The 19,329-nt window shown below is 37.4% G+C and overlaps 2 protein-coding genes across 6 annotated transcripts in view; one reads left to right on the forward strand and one right to left on the reverse strand.

The window, feature by feature from the left end:
* The window catches only part of Trpc5 (transient receptor potential cation channel subfamily C member 5), a 294,090-nt gene that overhangs the window by 94,122 nt on the left and 180,639 nt on the right, over positions 1-19,329 (reverse strand). The gene's annotated exons all lie outside the window — the stretch shown is intronic.
* On the forward strand, positions 17,019-17,342 carry Trpc5os (TRPC5 opposite strand). Its single transcript, XM_027933359.1, has one exon. It carries the CDS (start codon positions 17,019-17,021, stop codon positions 17,340-17,342), a length of 324 nt encoding a protein of 107 aa, XP_027789160.1.

Consider the following 19,329-nt stretch of genomic DNA (forward strand, 5'->3'; position numbering starts at 1 on the left):
CTGGGGATTGAACCCAGGGCTTTGGGCATGCTAGACAAGCACTCTACAAAGTGAACTATATCCCCAGCCCCATAAAACTGCCTTTGAATTTGAGATCCTTCTGTCTGAGCCTCTCAAATTGCTGGGATTACAGGTGTGCACCACCATGCCCAGATCATCAAAGGTTTTAAATAGAGGTCTAACATGTTCTAACTTCCATTTTAAAGAGATCACTCTGGCTGTGTGTAGAGAAGAGGCTTTAGTGAGGCTAAGTAAATCCTGTTAAGAGGCTGTTGAATAGTTCTCGAAACACTGGCCAGAGCAATTAGACAGACGAAAGAAATTAAAGGCATAAAAATAGGAAAAGAAGAACTTAAATTATCACTATTTGCAGATGATATGATTCTATACCTAGCAGACCCAAAAGGCTCTACAAAGAAACTATTAGAGCTAATAAATGAATTCAGCAAAGTGGCAGGATATAAAATCAACACGCATAAATCAAAGGCATTCCTGTATATCAGCGACAAATCCTCTGAAATGGAAATGAGGACAACCACTCCATTCAAAATATCTTCAAAAAAAATAAAATACTTGGGAATCAACCTAACAAAAGAGGTGAAAGACTTATACAATGAAAACTACAGAACCCTAAAGAGAGAAATAGAAGATCTTAGAAGATGGAAAAATATACCCTGTTCATGGATAGGCAGAACCAACATCATCAAAATGGCGATATTACCAAAAGTTCTCTATAGGTTTAATGCAATGCCAATCAAAATCCCAACGGCATTTCTTGTAGAAATAGAGAAAGCAATCATGAAATTCATATGGAAAAATAAACGACCCAGAATAGCAAAAACAATGCTAAGCAGGAAGTGTGAATCAGGCGGTATAGCGATACCAGACTTCAAACTATACTACAGAGCAATAGTAACAAAAACAGCATGGTACTGGTACCAAAACAGGCGGGTGGACCAATGGTACAGAATAGAGGACACAGAAACCAATCCACAAAACTACAACTATCTTATATTTGATAAAGGGGCTAAAAGCATGCAATGGAGGAAGGATAGCATCTTCAACAAATGGTGCTGGGAAAACTGGAAATCCATATGCAACAAAATGAAACTGAATCCCTTTCTCTCGCCATGCACAAAAGTGAATTCAAAATGGATCAAGGAGCTTGATATCAAATCAGAGACATGCCGTCTGATAGAAGAAAAAGTTGGCTACGATCTACAGTCGGTGGGGTCGGGCTCCAAATTCCTCAATAGGACACCCATAGCACAAAAGTTAATAACTAGAATCAACAAATGGGACTTACTCAAACTAAAAAGTTTTTTCTCAGCAAAAGAAACAATATGAGAGGTAAATAGGGAGCCTACACCCTGGGAACAAATCTTTACTCCTCACACTTCAGATAGAGCCCTAATATCCAGAGTATACAAAGAACTCAAAAAATTAGACAATAAGAAAACAAACAACCCAATCAACAAATGGGCCAAGGACCTGAACAGACACTTCTCAGAGGAGGACATACAGTCAATCAACAAGTACATGAAAAAATGCTCACCATCTCTAGCAGTCAGAGAAATGCAAATCAAAACCACCCTAAGATACCATCTCACTCCAGTAAGATTGGCAGCCATTAGGAAGTCAAACAACAACAAGTGCTGGCGAGGATGTGGGGAAAAGGGTACACTTGTACATTGCTGGTGGGACTGCAGATTGGTGCAGCCAATTTGGAAAGCAGTATGGAGATTTCTTGGAAAGCTGGGAATGGAGCCACCATTTGACCCAGCTATTCCCCTTCTTGGTCTATTCCCTAAAGACCTAAAAAAGAGCATGCTACAGGGACACTGCTACATCGATGTTCATAGCAGCACAGTTCACAATAGCAAGACTGTGGAACCAACCTAGATGCCCTTCAATAGACGAATGGATAAAAAAAATGTGGCATTTATACACAATGGAGTATTACTCTGCATTAAAAAATGACAAAATCATAGAATTTACAGGGAAATGGATGGCATTAGAGCAGATTATTCTAAGTGAAGCTAGCCAATCCCTAAAAAACAAATGCCAAATGTCTTCTTTGATATAAGGAGAGTAACTAAGAACAGTGTAGGGACGAAGAACAGGAGAAGAAGATTAACATTTAACAGGGATGAGAGGTGGGAGGGAAAGGGAGAGAGAAGGAAAATTGCATGGTAATGGAAGGAGACCCTCAGGGTTATACAGTGGAGGAGGTAGAGAGAGAGGAGGGGAGGGGAGGGGAGAGGTGGGGAGGGGGGAGGGTGGAGGATGGGAAAGGCAGTGGAGCACAACAGACACTAGTATGGCAATTTGTAAATCAATGGATGTGTAACTGATGTGATTCTGCAATCTGTGTATGGGGTGAAGGTGGGAGTTCATAACCCACTTGAATCAAAGTGTGGAATATGATATGTCAAGAAATTTGTAATGTTTTGAACAACCCACAATAAAAAATTAAAAACAAAAAACAAAAAACAAAAAAACAACAACAAAAAAAGAGGCTGTTGAAATAATGAAGGTAAGAGGTGGATAATGGTGTCTCACGAAGACAGGTGGTCAGATTGTATATATACTTCAGAGGAAGAACCAACAGGATGTCCTCACAGGTTGGCTGTGGGCCAAAGAATAGTCAAATATGAACCCAAGAGTTTTTATCTTGAGTATTTAGAAGGGTAGAATTGCTATCTCCTTAGAGATGGAGAAGGCTACAAATGGAGTAGGTTTTTGAGGAAATACTAAGGATCCAGTTTAGGTATCACAAATCAATGTGAAGGAAATGGAGACCTAAGGATGGGATTTTGGAGAAAGATCAGAGCTGGCTTAATAAATGTTTGAGTCATCTTCATGTGAGGAATTCTACAAGGAAAACTGCATTCATCTTTTGACTTGACCAGAATGCTGGTTTGGTACGAGGGCTCTCACACAGGGGACAGAGCTGTGGTCCTGGTGTGTTTCGCTGAGTGTCAAGTATATAGGCAATGGAATTCATGCTTTACCCATGTTTAAAACACTGACCTTTGGCCCTTTTACAAACCTTTGAAAATAGAGGTAGGAAATCTTTAGAAGGAAAAGAAATCCACACTCAAGCGCAAAGCATTTTTCTTCTTAGGATATTAGGAATCTTTTCTCAGCCTCAAATCCTCTAATTTAATCTATTCCAGAGGTCAAAAGTAGAAAATTTAGAAAGCAGAAGCCAAAGTATTCTTGTTTTAGTTTTTATTCTCATGGGTCAGCATCTGTTCTTAAGGTGATTTTAATGTCCATCTAGATATTTGGTAACTTTCCTTTTTTTTTAAAGTTTAATTTGTAACTTTCCTTTTTAATAGGGCTTTAAAAATATTTTATTTTAGTTGTAGTTGGACACAATACCTTTATTTTATTTTTATGTGGTGCTGAGGATTGAACCCAGGGCCTCACAGTATAATAGACTAAGCAGAGGGCCGAGAGCCTGAAGAATCAGCTTCTTACCTTGCTCTGCTATTAACTGAGTTTATAATCTTGGCAAGTCACTTATCCTCTTTGGATTTTTACTTCCTCAACCATAAAATATGAATAATCCTTGCTGCACAGGATTATTGTAGGTTAATGTATGTGAATTTGCTTGAAGATATAATTACCAGGAGGAAATTATAAGACACTAGAAGGAGCTACTGAGGGGGATTATGGGATTACATTTTGAAGAAATCGAAAACTGAAAGACCTATCCTTGGTGGACAAATAGTAAGTATGTTTGCAGGCAGACGGAAGAACTATATGATCCCTGATTTTTTTCCCAATTGATAAAATGAATGAATCTTGGTCTCTCTTGGCAAGCTGAAATTTGCCAGAGAAAAAGAGAAGAGGCCATGAGCGGTGCTTGACTTGCTCTTGTCAGATTTCTGAGCTGTGTTTCTGAAGTTCAGGCTGGATAGTAAGGGGTAAAAGGAATAATATTCCTTCCCCTTCCTGCTCAAATGATTCACACAGGAAGACTTGAAAGTCTGGACTAGTTTGGATGGTCATGTTAGAGAGTAATGGGGCTTTCATTATCTTGTTTCAATTAACTTGCCAATTACTTCCCAAGTGGGGTGTTTTCAAGGAATAACTGGTTCATGTTTTCTAAAAATTATTATCCTCAGATTAAGTAGAGGGCCTTCTCTATGCTGTTGGCAGTGTATTAGAGGCATAGCCAATGATAAGCCTACAGGGTTGTCAGCTTTTTCCAGCCCAGAAATGTAGCTAGGGCCCTGACAGAGCTCAGAGCTAGAGTGAGGAAGTGCTTCAAAGTGATAGAGAGTTGTTAGGCTAGGAGGATTCACTAATCCCCAAGGATGCCCTGTAGTCTTTGATTGCTCTTAGGTCTTCTGAAAGGGTCATGTGTGAACTAGAGCCAGACAGTTCTATCCTCTCACATCTTTATACAAGTTCAAAGTCATCATCTAAAGTTAGCTCTATCTATGAGATGAATTGTATCTCTGTTACTTCCTTCCAGTTTTTGTAATCCCTGTAGACATATCCTCTGTTGCCTTGTAGGGGTCACTGGTCAGTAGCCAGGATGTACCACACACTGTTTCCTGGATCCTAGAATTTCTCCAACACAATTATATTAACTAGCATTTGTTAAGTGCTTACTGTATGCCAGGCACTATTCTAAACTTCTTGCATTACTCAGGTAATTCTCATGACTATTAATATCACTATTTTACAGATGAGGAAACTGAGGCAAAGAGTAATTTAGCAACCTTCAGTTAGTAAGTGGTAGAGTAATAGTTCAAACATAGGTCTGTTTTACACCATATCCTGTTATAGTAATAACTAGCATCATTTACCGTCTCTCCAAAGGAGAATATTATTATGTTCCAATAAACGCAACTTTCCTTTTTCCCTCTTGGGAAGAAAAGCTGAGGTAAGATTTGGGAATAGGACCCCTTTTCTTGTGAGGCTAGGGGTGTGGCTCAGTGGTAGAGTGCTTTCTAGAATGTCTGAGGCCCTTGGTGCCATCCCCATCACCATTAGACAAACAAACAAAACAAATCAATAAAACCTTTTCCCCATTACCTCCAAGTTCTGTTTTTATTTCCCTTATGTTAGGCCCTACCTTCTGCACTGGTAATATTTAAAAACCAAAAATCTAGAATTCCTACATCTCTTTTCTGACTCTCTGGGGTCTTGGGATATCTCATAGCAGCCAAGATCTGGGACAATCCTGTGCAGGGTCCCACCCACCAAGTCAAATGGTGGTAGCTGTTTTTCATGTTCACAGTGTTTTCAGGAAACTACATATATGTCTAGGAAAATAACTAAAATATATTTTCAAAAGTGGTGGTTCTTCTGCAGTGACTAAATTGTTCTGAAGGGTAAGCTAGAGTCTGTGATTCTCTCAGCAGCAATGAGCAAATTTGGAGAAGGAAAGAAATTTAGTAGAACTTGGTTTAAATTGACCATAAGTACATTCCCTACTCCCCCTTATTTCAGTTTCTGTTTTGAATTTTTCATATATTTTCATGAAAGGACCATGTTTAGCTCTTGATTGTACCATTTATTTTTCGTTTCCTCTTGATAAATTAAATATGGTTCATGGGGATTTTAAATGTCAGGTCCTATAACAGGCAAATGCCTCATTGCACCGTTTTTTTTTTAAGGCAAAGATTTGTAGCTTTTTGACAAAGAGTTTAAAGGGTAAATCCTGTTACTTTGTTCACTGTATTCCCCTAGAGATGCCCCTGCTTGTCAAAATGATGAAATTTGTCCTTTGGGGACAAGGTCCTTTATATATTTCCTCAGAGGTGGGTAGGGCAATGAGAAGTTATGTATATCTAGAGGTGTTTTTTAATTTTTTTTAAAAAAAATCCAGATTGAACATATCCAAACAGTGCTGTAGCACTACAGAAGGGAGCACTTTGAAAAATTTTCCTGTTCATATGTAGAAAACGGGTGCCTGTACTAACCAAAGGCACATTTTAATCTCTCCCACATAACTGCCTCTTTTCCCTTTGGATATGAACTAATTTACCTTGCCCGATGCAGAGAAGCTTATCAACTATAAACACAGACCCAGAGGATTTGGATTCCTTTGCTCCTTTTCTATCCTACTGTTAGACACTTATTGCCAGATTTTGAGTTAGAAGCAGCACAAAATAGCAGTGTAGGACTTCGAGCTAAAAGAAAAATGGTGGCTTTTGATAACTTGTGCTGACAAAAATGTCATCAGAGAGAGAGATTAATAAAAATCAAATGGGCTTAAAGATCCTAGTTGCAGATGGATAGCATGGTCTCTGCCCCAGTTGTCTTTCTGAGCTACTTATAAGATGTGGATTATCTCATCAATCAAAGACTGTCTGGTAATCCGGGCCTCTTGCCTTAGCACTACCATGAAATAACCACACCAGCCAAAGGCATCATTCCCTATACATTCATACTTCATTCCATTTTTTCATTAGCTTTGATGACTGGCTTGATAAAATCTGATGACACTTTTCATCACTGTTTTCCTGTCCTCACTAGTTTTATAGGAAGGAGAGTTGAAAATTAAAAAAAATAAAAACATAAACATTTTTTGAGATATGGTGTGTGTATATGGACGTGCACAGATTTTAAGGATGCAGCTTAATGTTGTTTAGGTCTTTTATATGTGGAATTATATCAAGATACAGAACATTCTCAGTGTTGAGAGCCACAGCCGATTCGGAATGGCTCCTGGCATTTTGCCAGAAGTAATGGTTGAGAGGCGAGCCATTAAGGTGATGCTGGATTGATTCAATTGTATATTAGACCTTTACACCAGTAATAGGGCTGCTCTTGCTGCCTTGGGCGCCCCTACTTTGGAGTTCCCCTTGAGTTCTTGTGGGGTTCGAGAGTGAATGCGTGCGCAGACGAGTGGACAGAGTTCCGGTTGGTGTGTGGTGGTTCCTGGAGGAGCCGCATGGGTGGCATTCGGGAGAGTTCCCAGGGAGCCTGTGTGGAGTGTGCTGGTGGAGTTCGGAAATAAAGTTTGTTCCTGCTTGAGTGGCTCCTTATTTCTGCCTAGTCAGACTGCGGCATTTGGTGGCCCATGCGGGAACACCTGAAACTCGGAGGTAAGTGAAATTGCTCGCCCCTGAGGGAAGGCGAGAGAATGGGTGACCATTTCAAAAAACAATGTGTTCTTGTTTTGATTTGTTTTGTATTTGTTTCAAGCTGCCTATCCCTAGAAATTTCTCAGGCAAACTGGGAAAAATGGTTGGCTCAAGGTTTGAAGTTGTTCGGCCCTGAGGAAGAGATAGAGATAGACCACAAATATACATTTCAAGAAAATAGGAAAATTGATACAACGATTTTTTCTTCCGTTTTTGTTTTGTTTTGTTTCGGTTTTGTTTTGAGTTATCTTGTTGAGTTGCATTATCCTTGTAGCAGAAATATGGGGTCAGAAATTAGCAAAAAACAAACTGAAAGAATGTTAAGTAAATTGTTAGAGGAAGGAGGCACCCCAGTAAAACCAAGAACAGTCAGGGCATATGTTGATACAATACAAAAATGTAGCCCATGGCTTTTTAAGGAGGAGTTGTTGAGTATATCACAATGGGACCATCATGGTGAAGATTTAAGGGAAAAGGAAAAGAAAAACCCAGGAACTCTGCCAGTTGGCACATTACCGTTATGGACGTTGGTACGGTTTTGTTTGCCTAGTCCAAAGCCTTCAGTTCAACCTATAGTAGAAGATCAAGTAAAAGAGAAGGTCTCTCGAGCTAGTCAGACAGAGGAAGAAAATTTAAAGGAGGAAGAACTATCAGGGGAAAAGTTACAACAGGAGGCTGCTACTAACACCTTTCTATCACCAGAGAGTGTAAATGTCCAACCAACAGCTCCACCTATAGAGACAACATATGCTGGGGGGCCCCCCAACCCCCGTAGTTGATAGATGGGATCCTGAGACAAGACCTCAAAGATTAGCATGCCCTGTACTTGAGCAGGCAGGAGGGCAGCGAATTCACCCTGCTTTAGATTTCAAAACAGTGAAGCAGTTAAAGGAGGCTGTAACAACCTATGGTCCCCAAGCACCCTTCACATGGTCGAATCCATTACCAACTTGGACATGACGCCAGCAGATTGGGCTAGTATGTGTAAAGCTGTGCTAAATGGAGGGCAATATTTGTTATGGAAGGTTGCCAATGAGGAATTTTGCATGGAGACGGCTAGGTGATATGCAGCAGCAGGTTATCCTCAGAGAAATCTAGATATGTTGTTAGGAAAAGGACCTTATGAGGATCAGCAGCAACAAATTAGATATGATCCTGCTATATACTCACAAATTGCTGCAGATGCAGTTAGGGCATGGAAGACTTTACAAGGACATGGAGATTTACAAGGTCAATTATCTAAGGTAATGCAGGGAGCTAATGAACTTTACGCTGAATTTGTAGATAGGCTTATTCAAACAGCTACCAGAGTTTTTGGGGATACAGAACAAACAATGCCATTAATAAAACAACTGGCTTATGAGCAAGCAAATCGTTGGTGCAGAGAGGTCATTAGACCATGGAAACATGAAGATTTAAACACATATATTAAATTATGTAGAGACATTAATGAACAAGGGCAAGTCTTGGCAGCTGCAGTACAATAGGCTTTAGATGCCAGGCCTAAAACATGCTACAATTGTGAACAACAGGACATTTTAAAAGGAATTGCCCCACAGGAGGAGGGTTTAACAAAACTAGGTATCAAAGGGGTAGAATACCGGGTATTTGCCCACGATGCCGTAGAGGGAGACATTGGGCTAATGAATGCCGTTCTCAAACCACCATAGAGGGTACTCCGTTATCAAAAAATGAACAAGGACCAGGTGTTTACCCACAATATAGTGGAGAAAGGCATCGGGCTCCATTGCCAAAAAACGGACAGGGGGGCCCAATGCTCCGGGGCTGGGGATGTGGCTCAAGCAGTAGTGTGCTTGCCTGGCATGCGTGCGGCCCGGGTTCGATCCTCAGCACCACATACAATCAAAGATGTTGTGTCTGCTGAAAACTAAAAAATAAATATTAAAAAATTCTCTCTCTCTCTCTTAAAAAAAAAAAAGAAAAGTGAGTTAAAAACAAACAAACAAACAGAGGTGAGGCAAAGAACCTCAACCCCCCCACTGGCACCAAGGCCAAATTTGGGGGCCAACAGAGGTGAGGCAAAGAACCTCACCCCCCCACTGGTGCAAAGGCCTATCCACTAGTATGGCTGTATGCTGGACCGGTAGTCAGTGACGGGTATGATCCAATTGCAATGGTACCAACCTAAGACAGGAGGCTGACGCCTTGAGGTCAGCTCATCTGATGACGGGTAAGGACCATATGTAGTATTGGACAACCTAAGACAGGCACAGTCCCTAAGCCACATGCTTGTTGTTTAAACAGAGGGGGAGATGTTGAGAGCCACAGCGGAGTCGGAATGGCCCCTGGCATTTTGCCAGAAGTAATGGTTGAGAGGCGAGCCATTAAGATGATGCTGGATTGATTCAATTGTATATTAGACCTTTACACCAGTAATAGGGCTGCTCTTGCTGCCTTGGGCGCCCCTACTTTGGAGTTCCCCTTGAGTTCTTGTGGGGTTCGAGAGTGAATGCGTGCGCAGACGAGTGGACGGAGTTCCGGTTGGTGTGTGGTGGTTCCTGGAGGAGCCACTTGGGTGGCGTTTGGGAGAGTTCCTGGGGAGCGTGTGTGGAGTGTGCTGGTGGAGTTCGGAAATAAAGTTTGTTCCTGCTTGAGTGGCTCATGATTTCTGCCCAGTCAGACTGCGGCATCTCAGTACTCCAGAAAGCTTTCTAATCTCTCTTCCTAGAGGTGACCCAGAGGTAACCTTCTGTTCATTTCTGTTCTATAGATTAATTTGCCTGTTCTTGAGTTTCATATAAATGGAATAGTTTTACTATATTGTTATTCATCTTTTGATATTTTTGTACATGTATTCTGGTGGATATTTGTACTCTTTTAATTTGAGCAGAATAGCAGGTTCATGAGATAGAGGTATATTTACTTTCAGTAGATACTGCCAAATAGTTTTCCAAAGTAGTTATATCCATTAATACTTTCATCAGCAATGTATCAGAATTCCAGTTGCTCTATGTTCTCAAAGCTTAGTAATTTCAGTTGTTGTTTTTCAATTTTAGCTATTCTGGTGGGTTTTTAAAATATCTTCTTGTGGTTTTAATTTGCATTTCTCTGATGAGTAATAGTGATGAAAAACTATTCATGTGCATATAGGTCATTTGGATATTCTTTTCTGTGAAATGTCAGTTCAATTCTTTTGTTCTACTTTTAAAAAATTACATTATATTTTATTGATTTCTAGAAGTTTAAAAATATATGTGTAGGGCTGTGGCTGTGGCTCAGTGGTAGAGTGCTTGCCTAGCATATGTGAAGTACTGGGTTTGATCCCCAGAACCACATAAAAAAACTAAACAAAATAAAGGTATTGTGTCCATCTACAATTAAAAATATTAAAAAAATGTATGTGTAGAATGAATATAAGTTCTTTGTTGGATACATAATGGGAATATTTTTCCAACTCTGGTTGATCTTTTCACCCTGTTTTTTTAAATTATTTTTTAGTTATAGGTGGACACAATATCTTTATTTTATTTTTATGTGGTGCTGAGGATTAAACCCAGTGCCTCATGCATGCGAGGCAAGCACTCAACCATTAAGCCACAGACCCAGCCCCCTTTTCACTCTCTTAAGGTATATTTTTATAAGTGGAAGTTCTTCATTTAATGAAATAAAACATTAATATTTTCTTTCATAGTTAATGTTTTTGTCCTATAAGAAATATTTGCCTACCTAAGCTCATGAAGATTTTTCTCCTGTGGTTTGATCTAAATTTTTTAATCTTTCATATTTAGATCTATGATCCATTTCAAATTATTATTATATTATTTTAGTATTTAGTGTGAGGTAATGGACATGGCTTTATTAATTTATGCCTGTTTCTTTTTTTTAAGAGTCACAAAGGGCAAATTTATTGAAACTAATAACATGAAATATAAAATTATGTACATTGGTATTCTTTTTTTTGGACAAAGAATTTTATTTTGTTTAACAGTATTAACTACAACTATAAAAAAATAAGTGAAAGGATTAACAATCTGGAAACCTTTGCCAGTCTCCCTCAGGGATGGTTTGAAAGAATCTTCAGTTCTTTATTTTATCAAGGATCAAAAATAACATTTACATTGTTTAGGGACTTTTTAAAATGTTGAATATTTAGTCATTTACAAAATTAAGCTTTCTCCCTAATATAGCATGTACAAAACAGCAAACAGCAACTGTTAGAGCTAATACACAATCCTATAAATTGTTAAATTTCCTATCTGGTTAAAACATTTGTTGGTGACTAATTTGTAGTTACAGCTTTAAAATATTTTTATTAATCATAAGATTAAATTTTCATATAATCTTATAAACATCAATAATTATATCAGTTGTTCATCAATAGCCATTATCTAAATCATGAAATTATTTGCAATATAAAAACAAAAGTTTGATTACATGTTTGTTTTCTAACTCTAGGTTATATACTTGAATGTATATTTTCATTATTACCTTTGTAATACCTCTGGGTATTAGTGCTTTCAAATCTTAAAGTAAAATCATAGTGATTTTTTAAATAAAATTCTTCCCAGTTTTATCCATGAAAATATACTCAAGCTTTGTATAAAGTTTGCTGGCTACTGAAACATGAGCTACTCAGATAGCCTCCTGATTTTATATATCTGGACTGATAAATAGGTCGTTGATCAGTAGATATTTTATAGCTACATTTCCAAATCATTTTGCCTTCATTTTCCAGAATTTATGTCTGTTTCTTGTGCCAGTACTATGCTGTTTTAATTTCCATACCATAAATTATGGTATGGAAATATTATACCATAATATACCATAGGTACCATTATACCATACCATAGATTATCTTTTTAATTTAATTTTTTTGATTAACATGTAATAATTTTGCAAATATTAGCGGTGTGCACTGTGGCATTTCAACACATATATTCTGCATGCACTGATCAAATTGGGATAATTGGCTTTTCTCTCTCCTTGTCATTTCTTTATGTTTAGAGACTTCAAACTCCTCTCTTCTAGTTATTCATAACACACACACACACACACACACACACACACACACACACACTAGGTTATTGTAAACTATAGTATCACACTCTACTGTGAAACACCAGGACATATACCTTCTATCTGACTTGAGTTTTGGTACTCATTATCCAGTCTTCCTTTATTCCCACTCCTTCCTATCCTTCCCAGCCTCTAGTGATCACTGCTCTACATTCATATTGATTTTTTAAGTTCCTTTATATGAAAGAGAACATGGAATATTTGTCTCTCTGTGTCTTAACCTTGATATCAGATGTCCTCCAGTTTAGTTCTTCAAGATATTTCCCTTTATATACCCTTACATGTTTTAGAATCCCTTTGTCTAAAGTGCTTTTTGAGAGTGGTTTTGATCTTATTTATTCATTAGCCTCCCCTATATCCCTCTAACTTCAAAACCTTTTGAGGCAGAGACTAGTAGCATGTTTATGGCTACTCCCTCTAGTGAGAATTTGACTTGAAGCACCAGGAGATTGTGGGAAATTTCATTCTACATTTCCCACCCAGGTACCAGCAGGTATCAACTAATTTAAGGTAAGAAAAACAAGCCCTGCACCCTCAAGTTTCCAACACATTGTGCTAGCCTATTTCAGCTACCAAAAGTTACATTAATTTGTCCTTTTCCTTAGTAGGGTTCCTCTCCTTAGAGCCCGAGTCCTTCTGCTTTAGAGCCAAGCCTTATCTTCAATCTGTGCCCAGAATTAGCAAATGCCACAGGGAAGAAAAAGATGCCTCTATCAGCTCACTCTCTGAAATTTTAGAACAGTTTGTCTTTGTTTTCATACCTTAATGATATCCTTAAATCTATTAGTTTTGCAATTTACCATTGGGCATGTTTTTTAGTTGTTTCAGGAGCACTCACATCTTATTTGAAAGTGGAAGTCCAGAAATCATTTTATAGGCACAGCCTTGACCCTCTCATCCATCTTGGCTGTATCACAGGTGAATGGTTAATGAGTATTTAGGCCTGTTCCGTAGGTCAGGTGAAGGGCAGATAAAACCCCTGTCACAAGATGATGAGGATTCCATAGGGGACTGATCCAGCTTTCTCTGTTCCCCTGCCTTAGTCAAACTCAACTTAGAATTCAGTTTGCTTCTAGGGATAGCAGGTAAGATTAACATTCTCAGTTCTGTTCCTGTTTAGGAGAATGAGATGTCAGGTCTGGCCCTACCAAGTTGCTACTGCAGGTACATTATTTGTACCCTCTGATATAGGACTTCAGAAGTTAGACCTGGGCTGACTTCCAGCTATGCATCTTTACTTACCATGTGCAAGTTACTTAATCCCTCTGATCCTCAATTTTTCCATCCACAACTTCATAGTTATTTTATTATGAAGATTAAATATACTAATATATAAAAGTGAGTTTAATAATCCTTGATAATATTTTCCATTAAAATGAACATACATTATAGTAACTAATTAGGGTATGTCATCTCATTTGATATATATATTTTTTGAGGCTGGGGATTGTGCTTGGTTACTCTTTTGGGGGGTAGTAAAAATTATATAAGGAAATGCATGAATCTTAAAAGTGCCAGCTAATGTTTTTTGACAAATGCATATTCCTGTGTAACTTACAATTATATCTAAAATATGATTATTACATCATTCTAGGATGTTCTCTTATGTCTCTACATCTCCTAGATGTAAACACTATTCATGTTTTTTGCACCATAGACTATTTTGCATTTTATATAGCTGTTTTGATACCAGGTATTGAACTCAGGGGCACTTGACCACCGAGCCACATCCCCAGCCCTTTTTTGTATTGTATTTAGAGACAGGATCTCACTGAGTTGTTTAATGCCTCACTGAGTTGCTGAGGCAGGCTTTGAACTTGGGATCCTCCTGTCTTCTGGGATTACAGGTGTATGCCACCTTGTCTGGCCCTTTCTTTTTATTGATGATTAGTGTTACACTGTATAAATATACCACCATTTTTTTCCCCTTCCCATCTTGTTGGAAACCAGTTTGGTGTTTTACTTAAAGTTCTATAACCATTCTTGTAAAAATCTCTTTGTAAATTTTCATTTCTCTTGTGTAAATACCTACAAGTGGAATTGCTGGGCTATAGATGCATGCTTAGCTTTTTCTTTTTTTAAGAATCTGATAGGTGTTTTCCTAAAGAGGTATACCATTTTATACTTCCACCACGAGTGTGTGAGCATTCTGGCTGATCTATATGTTTGTCAACATTTGGTATTGTCGGTCTTTGATTTTAGCTAGTTTAGTGAGTACATTGTGGTATCTTATTGTGATATTAATTTGTATTTCCCTATGACTAATAGTAACTGAGTACATTTTCATGTTGTTGTTAGCCATTCATTTTTATTTCTTTGTGAAATGTCTGTTTAAGTCTTTCCCCATTTTTCAAATTGGATTGTTATAATTTTATTGTTTAGTTGTAGGGATTCTTTATATATTCTGGGTAAAAGATTTTTTTTTTGCCAGATAAATGTTTTGTGAATATTTTCCCTCTGTTTATGCTTTTCCTTTTCATTTTATTAACTGTGAATTCTGATGGGCTAGCTCATTATTTCACTCACTGCTATCCCCATGTATGGCTGAAGCTTGATGGTATTTACTCAATGAATGAGCTAAAGGTTGTGCCTCTCTCCCTCCCTTCCTTCTCTTATTTCAGGGTACTCACTAATTATCTACTATGTGGTAGGCAATTTTCTGTGCCTTGGGTATAGAGCACAAAACAAAACAGACAAGATTCCTAATCTCATGGCACTTACATTTTAGTCTATCTATGTGAGGGTAGGATGAGAGGCAGAAAAGCAAATAAACAAGAAAATAAGAGCTAGCCTTAGGTGTCATAATACAAAAATTGAGTGTATATTTCGTGGAAAATGGTAGGATTTGGGACAAAAACATTGGAATGCTCTGACAGAATTTATGCTAATTGGAAATAATTTATAGCTGAGTGGTCAAACTAGGCTCTGTGCAGACCAGTTAAACTCCATGTGCAAATTATAGACCATCTGGCTGATCATTTACTGTACTATAGTAAACATCCAAAGAGCATAGTGAGATGAAGGTGAAGCCTTTGCCTTTCTAGGACCCACTCTGGTCATAACTTCTGGAAATGGGGTAATAACAGACTTGGCAGTATCCTAAAGGAGTGAGATGGATGGTTTCTACCTAAGACTCTCTGCTAGGAAAAGCCTGACTGAGGCTGGAGAAAGAAAATCAACCCAATTTACAGGATTAGTATCCCAAAATTTAACATATAGATATGCTTAAGGAAAAAGTGGCCACAGATATACAGCCACACTGATTAGCCATAGGCTGGAGATATATGCTTTCAGAACTGGAAAATTATGAACTGGACTATTACAGGAAAAACAATTTGGTGAATGGAGATATGAAAAGAAATCAATAGAAATAATTTAACTATTTATATAGGACACATATCAGCTCATCATAATGTAAAGACAGAATTATCTATTTGTAATGAGAGAGGAGACAATCTGCCCCCCCCCAAAAAAATATAATGTAGACCACACAACCTTGGATTCTAGCTCAGCTTCCTTTCAGTTCAATGTAATGGGTAAGACAAACCTCAGTTCAATTTAATGGGTTAAGAGAACCTTAGAGCATATGGACATAAATATACTAGGTAAGTTGAGGAGAAGTAGTGAAAAATACTGTGAATCAAACAAGTGAGCAGGCAATATGAGATATGTTATATTGCCAAACATTTATTGCATCTTCAACAAAATCATTTAAAGAGGAATGGGAGTGATAAGGCAGACAGACATGGAAGGTAGATTATATTGGGCCAGTCCCTAGATCTTTAAATAAAGAGTATTGCCTGGGCTGGGGGATATAGCTCAGTTGGCAGAGTGATTGCCTCACATGCACAAGGCCCTGGGTTCAATCCCCAGCATCACACACACACACACACACACACACACACACACACAGTATTGCCTTACAGAAGTATATGCTTGCTGTGGGAGAGGGAGTATGCAGAGTCCACCAGACATATAGATGAAAATAGTGCAATCATGGATTTAGACAAAGTTGGAAGAATTAGCTGCTAGATATGGAAGATGGGCAGTAATGGAAAACAACAAGAAACTAATGTTATACCTTCAGTTCTCCAAAATTTCACAAAAGACAGAGAATATGGGAATTTCATTTACCATGCACTCCCCACTAGGATGCAGGGCAACTGGAAATTTTAATGAATGTATAATTAAAAATACAGAAAATACTTAGTAGCTCCAAATAAAAATAGCAATGATGCAAAGGTGCGAATAAAGACAGAGTTAATTGAAAGACCCTGAGTGGATGTATCCTTCCTCAACAGAGATACTCAGGAGAGAGAGAGACAAAGTACCTATGCTCACTTTATTTTCAAATCCCCTAAGAAGATATTAAAAACCATGAGAAATTCCATGGGCAAAGAGGTAGTAGATAGTCTTTAGATTATCACAAAAGGAGAACAATATCTAGAGATCCTCTTTTAACCCTATGGATAACTCTTGATAAGGGTATCCTGTAGCTAGGACCTATAGGATGGATAAAGTGTCAATCATACTAATTTTTATATTTCTCTTTTCTATTATTAGATCTGCTTTGCTGCTTTTTTAAATCTTGCCTGTGACTATCTATCTGGTGGTCATTATATCAGCAGTTCACTACTGGTACAAACAAAAGTACAATAAATACATTTTGTTGGAGATTTCATCAACATTATCAAAACATCCTGTGGTACTATTGACTTCATTCTATACTTGACCACCATCAGAATCATATCAATATCCTAATTTATCATCTAAGCAAACCAGAGAACTCTTACTAGCCCCACAGGATTCGTTGTCATCGAGAGTCCATTTGCTACAGTTTTTAGAAATATTTTATCTGTTAAGAAGAGCATGGGGTCTGAGTCAATTCCTATACTAGTTGGTGGACTTGTTGAGTGTGTAGCCCAGTTAATAAGAATAGCTGAAGAGCTCTTACTATCTATTTCACAAGAACAACAAGTTCCTTGTGAAGAACGAAATGATAGAACAGAACAGATTGGTGCAGATGCATCTCCTCCTGAAGAACCTTCACTACCAGATCTCGGTGATCTCTCTGACTTGGAATCAATACTTTCACTACAAGAAGATGAAGATTTAATCCTTGATATAGATCAAGCCATGATAGATGTAGATGAGCTATGTGAAGATGTACTCTCTGATATAAACAATGGTTGAAGAAGTGAATAAGACCCAGTTTGCCCTCACCAACATGTGAGAACTGATCACTCATCTTTTTTTTTTTTCCCAAAATATATCCTGATTTTTCTGGACATTAGCAATATTTTTCTCCTAGTTCTGCATTTTTTAATTATTAACACCTTATAGAATAAGTAAGATTTGATTTCCTTCCAGAAGGAAAAGACTGATCTCATCTTTGTTTTTAGTCAAAAATCTTTGATTTTAGCAGTGTGGTTTTTCCTTTACTTGTATTTGTTTTATTAGGCTTCTTGATGATAAGAGAAAATAATAACAAAGAAGAGAATCTCTTCAACCTAACAATGGACTGAAGCACAACTATCTCACATCTTGGGACCCGATTTTATTGTTCTATAATTAATGGAAAATAAAAGGGGAATATCCCCTAGGATGGTATTTCAATTAGATTATAATTGTTTATTGTCATTATGACTATTGGTCAAAACAATTTTGTTGTTTAATAGTTTTAAACTAATAAAGTTTTCATTCACAAATCAAAGAACCTGTGGTCATCTTAAATTACCTGGTAGTGAATTTCAAGGTTACTAAACTAGCATGAACAAACTCCATATAACAGAAGGTAGTAGCATGTAATCAGAGAGAATGTTGTACCAAGAGTCTGAAGTTCTACTTTTGGCTTATCAGATGATCTGTAACAAATCTCTGAACATAGCCCTTTGTCATTTGTAAAATAAGAACTGTAACAATTTTTGGCTTACCTTCAATGCTAATAAGGAACAAATCAAACAATATCGTTTCAAAGTCTGGTGTGTCTGACAATGGGATGGAATATATGAAATCAGAACTTTTTAGGAGTATCTGAAAAATGTATGCATAAGAATGCCTGAAAGTCTATTTGGCATGCAAATATCATCCAATAGTTTTACATCTGTACAGAGATTAACACTTCCTTATTCTACATCATGTCAAAGTTACAGTTTGGAATCAGCTTTTGTTTCATTCTTTGGAGCTTATTTTTTTCACTAAATTAAATTCTTTTGGGGAGTCTATTTCAATTCTAGTAGGAATAATAATGAGGATAAAACAATGGTGAAAAATCCCTTCATGAAATAATAAATTATATTCCATTTAAGGCTAAGATTTTGTTCCTGAGGGGGTTATATAACTCTGAACATTATTAACCCACCATGATCCAACTAGATTTTTAAAATTATTTTTCAATAAAGGGATTCTACTCCCTCCAGTCCACATTTAAAGGTTGTTTTTCTTCTGTCTATATAAATACTCAGAAAACTTAAAAACCAACCAACCAACCAACCAACTAAACAAACAACAGAAAAATCTCTAATAAAAGTAAATATAGCTCCTGTTTCCTCAAATTATCTGGGAGTTATTTTTACTGACATATACAAATATCCATTGGTCTCAAATGTCCCATTTCTTAAGGGTAATAAAGAATCCTTGAAGGCAATCACTATTATACCCCTGAATAACCGAGCTACACTTCAGTGAGGTAAGGAAAACCACTGATCTCTTTATACCTTGCCACAGTTTTATCTTAAAGGCCTTATAAAAATGATGAAAAATATCTTGAGGTATTATTTAATACAACGATGGTGTAAAATGGACTAGGGGCCCCCAGTTATAAAACATGACTTTAGTATTTTAGATTCCTATAATAAAAGATTTCATTAACAAAATCTGTGATTGGAAGCACATGCCTGGCAATACTGACCATTTAAAAATACCTATATTTTATTTATTATTTATGGTCCTGAGAATCGAACTCATGCCTCATACATGCTAGGCAAGCACTTTACCACTGAGCCATAACCTTAGCCCCCTGATCATTTTTTAAAAAATATATTTAGTTGTCAATGAATCTTTATTTATTTATTTAAATATGGTGCTGATGATCAAACCCACTGCCTCACATGCTAGGCAAGTGCTCCACCATTGAGCTACAATCCCAGCCTAATACTGATCATTTTTAATACTTTTATTC

The sequence above is a fragment of the Marmota flaviventris genome, chromosome X (assembly GCF_047511675.1).
Source record: "Marmota flaviventris isolate mMarFla1 chromosome X, mMarFla1.hap1, whole genome shotgun sequence".
In the NCBI taxonomy this organism is placed as follows: Eukaryota; Metazoa; Chordata; class Mammalia; order Rodentia; family Sciuridae; genus Marmota; species Marmota flaviventris.

Excerpts from the sequence above, each read along its gene's own strand:
- Trpc5os (XM_027933359.1), top strand. The coding sequence starts at position 17,019 with ATGGGGTCTGAGTCAATTCCTATACTAGTTGGTGGACTTGTTGAGTGT.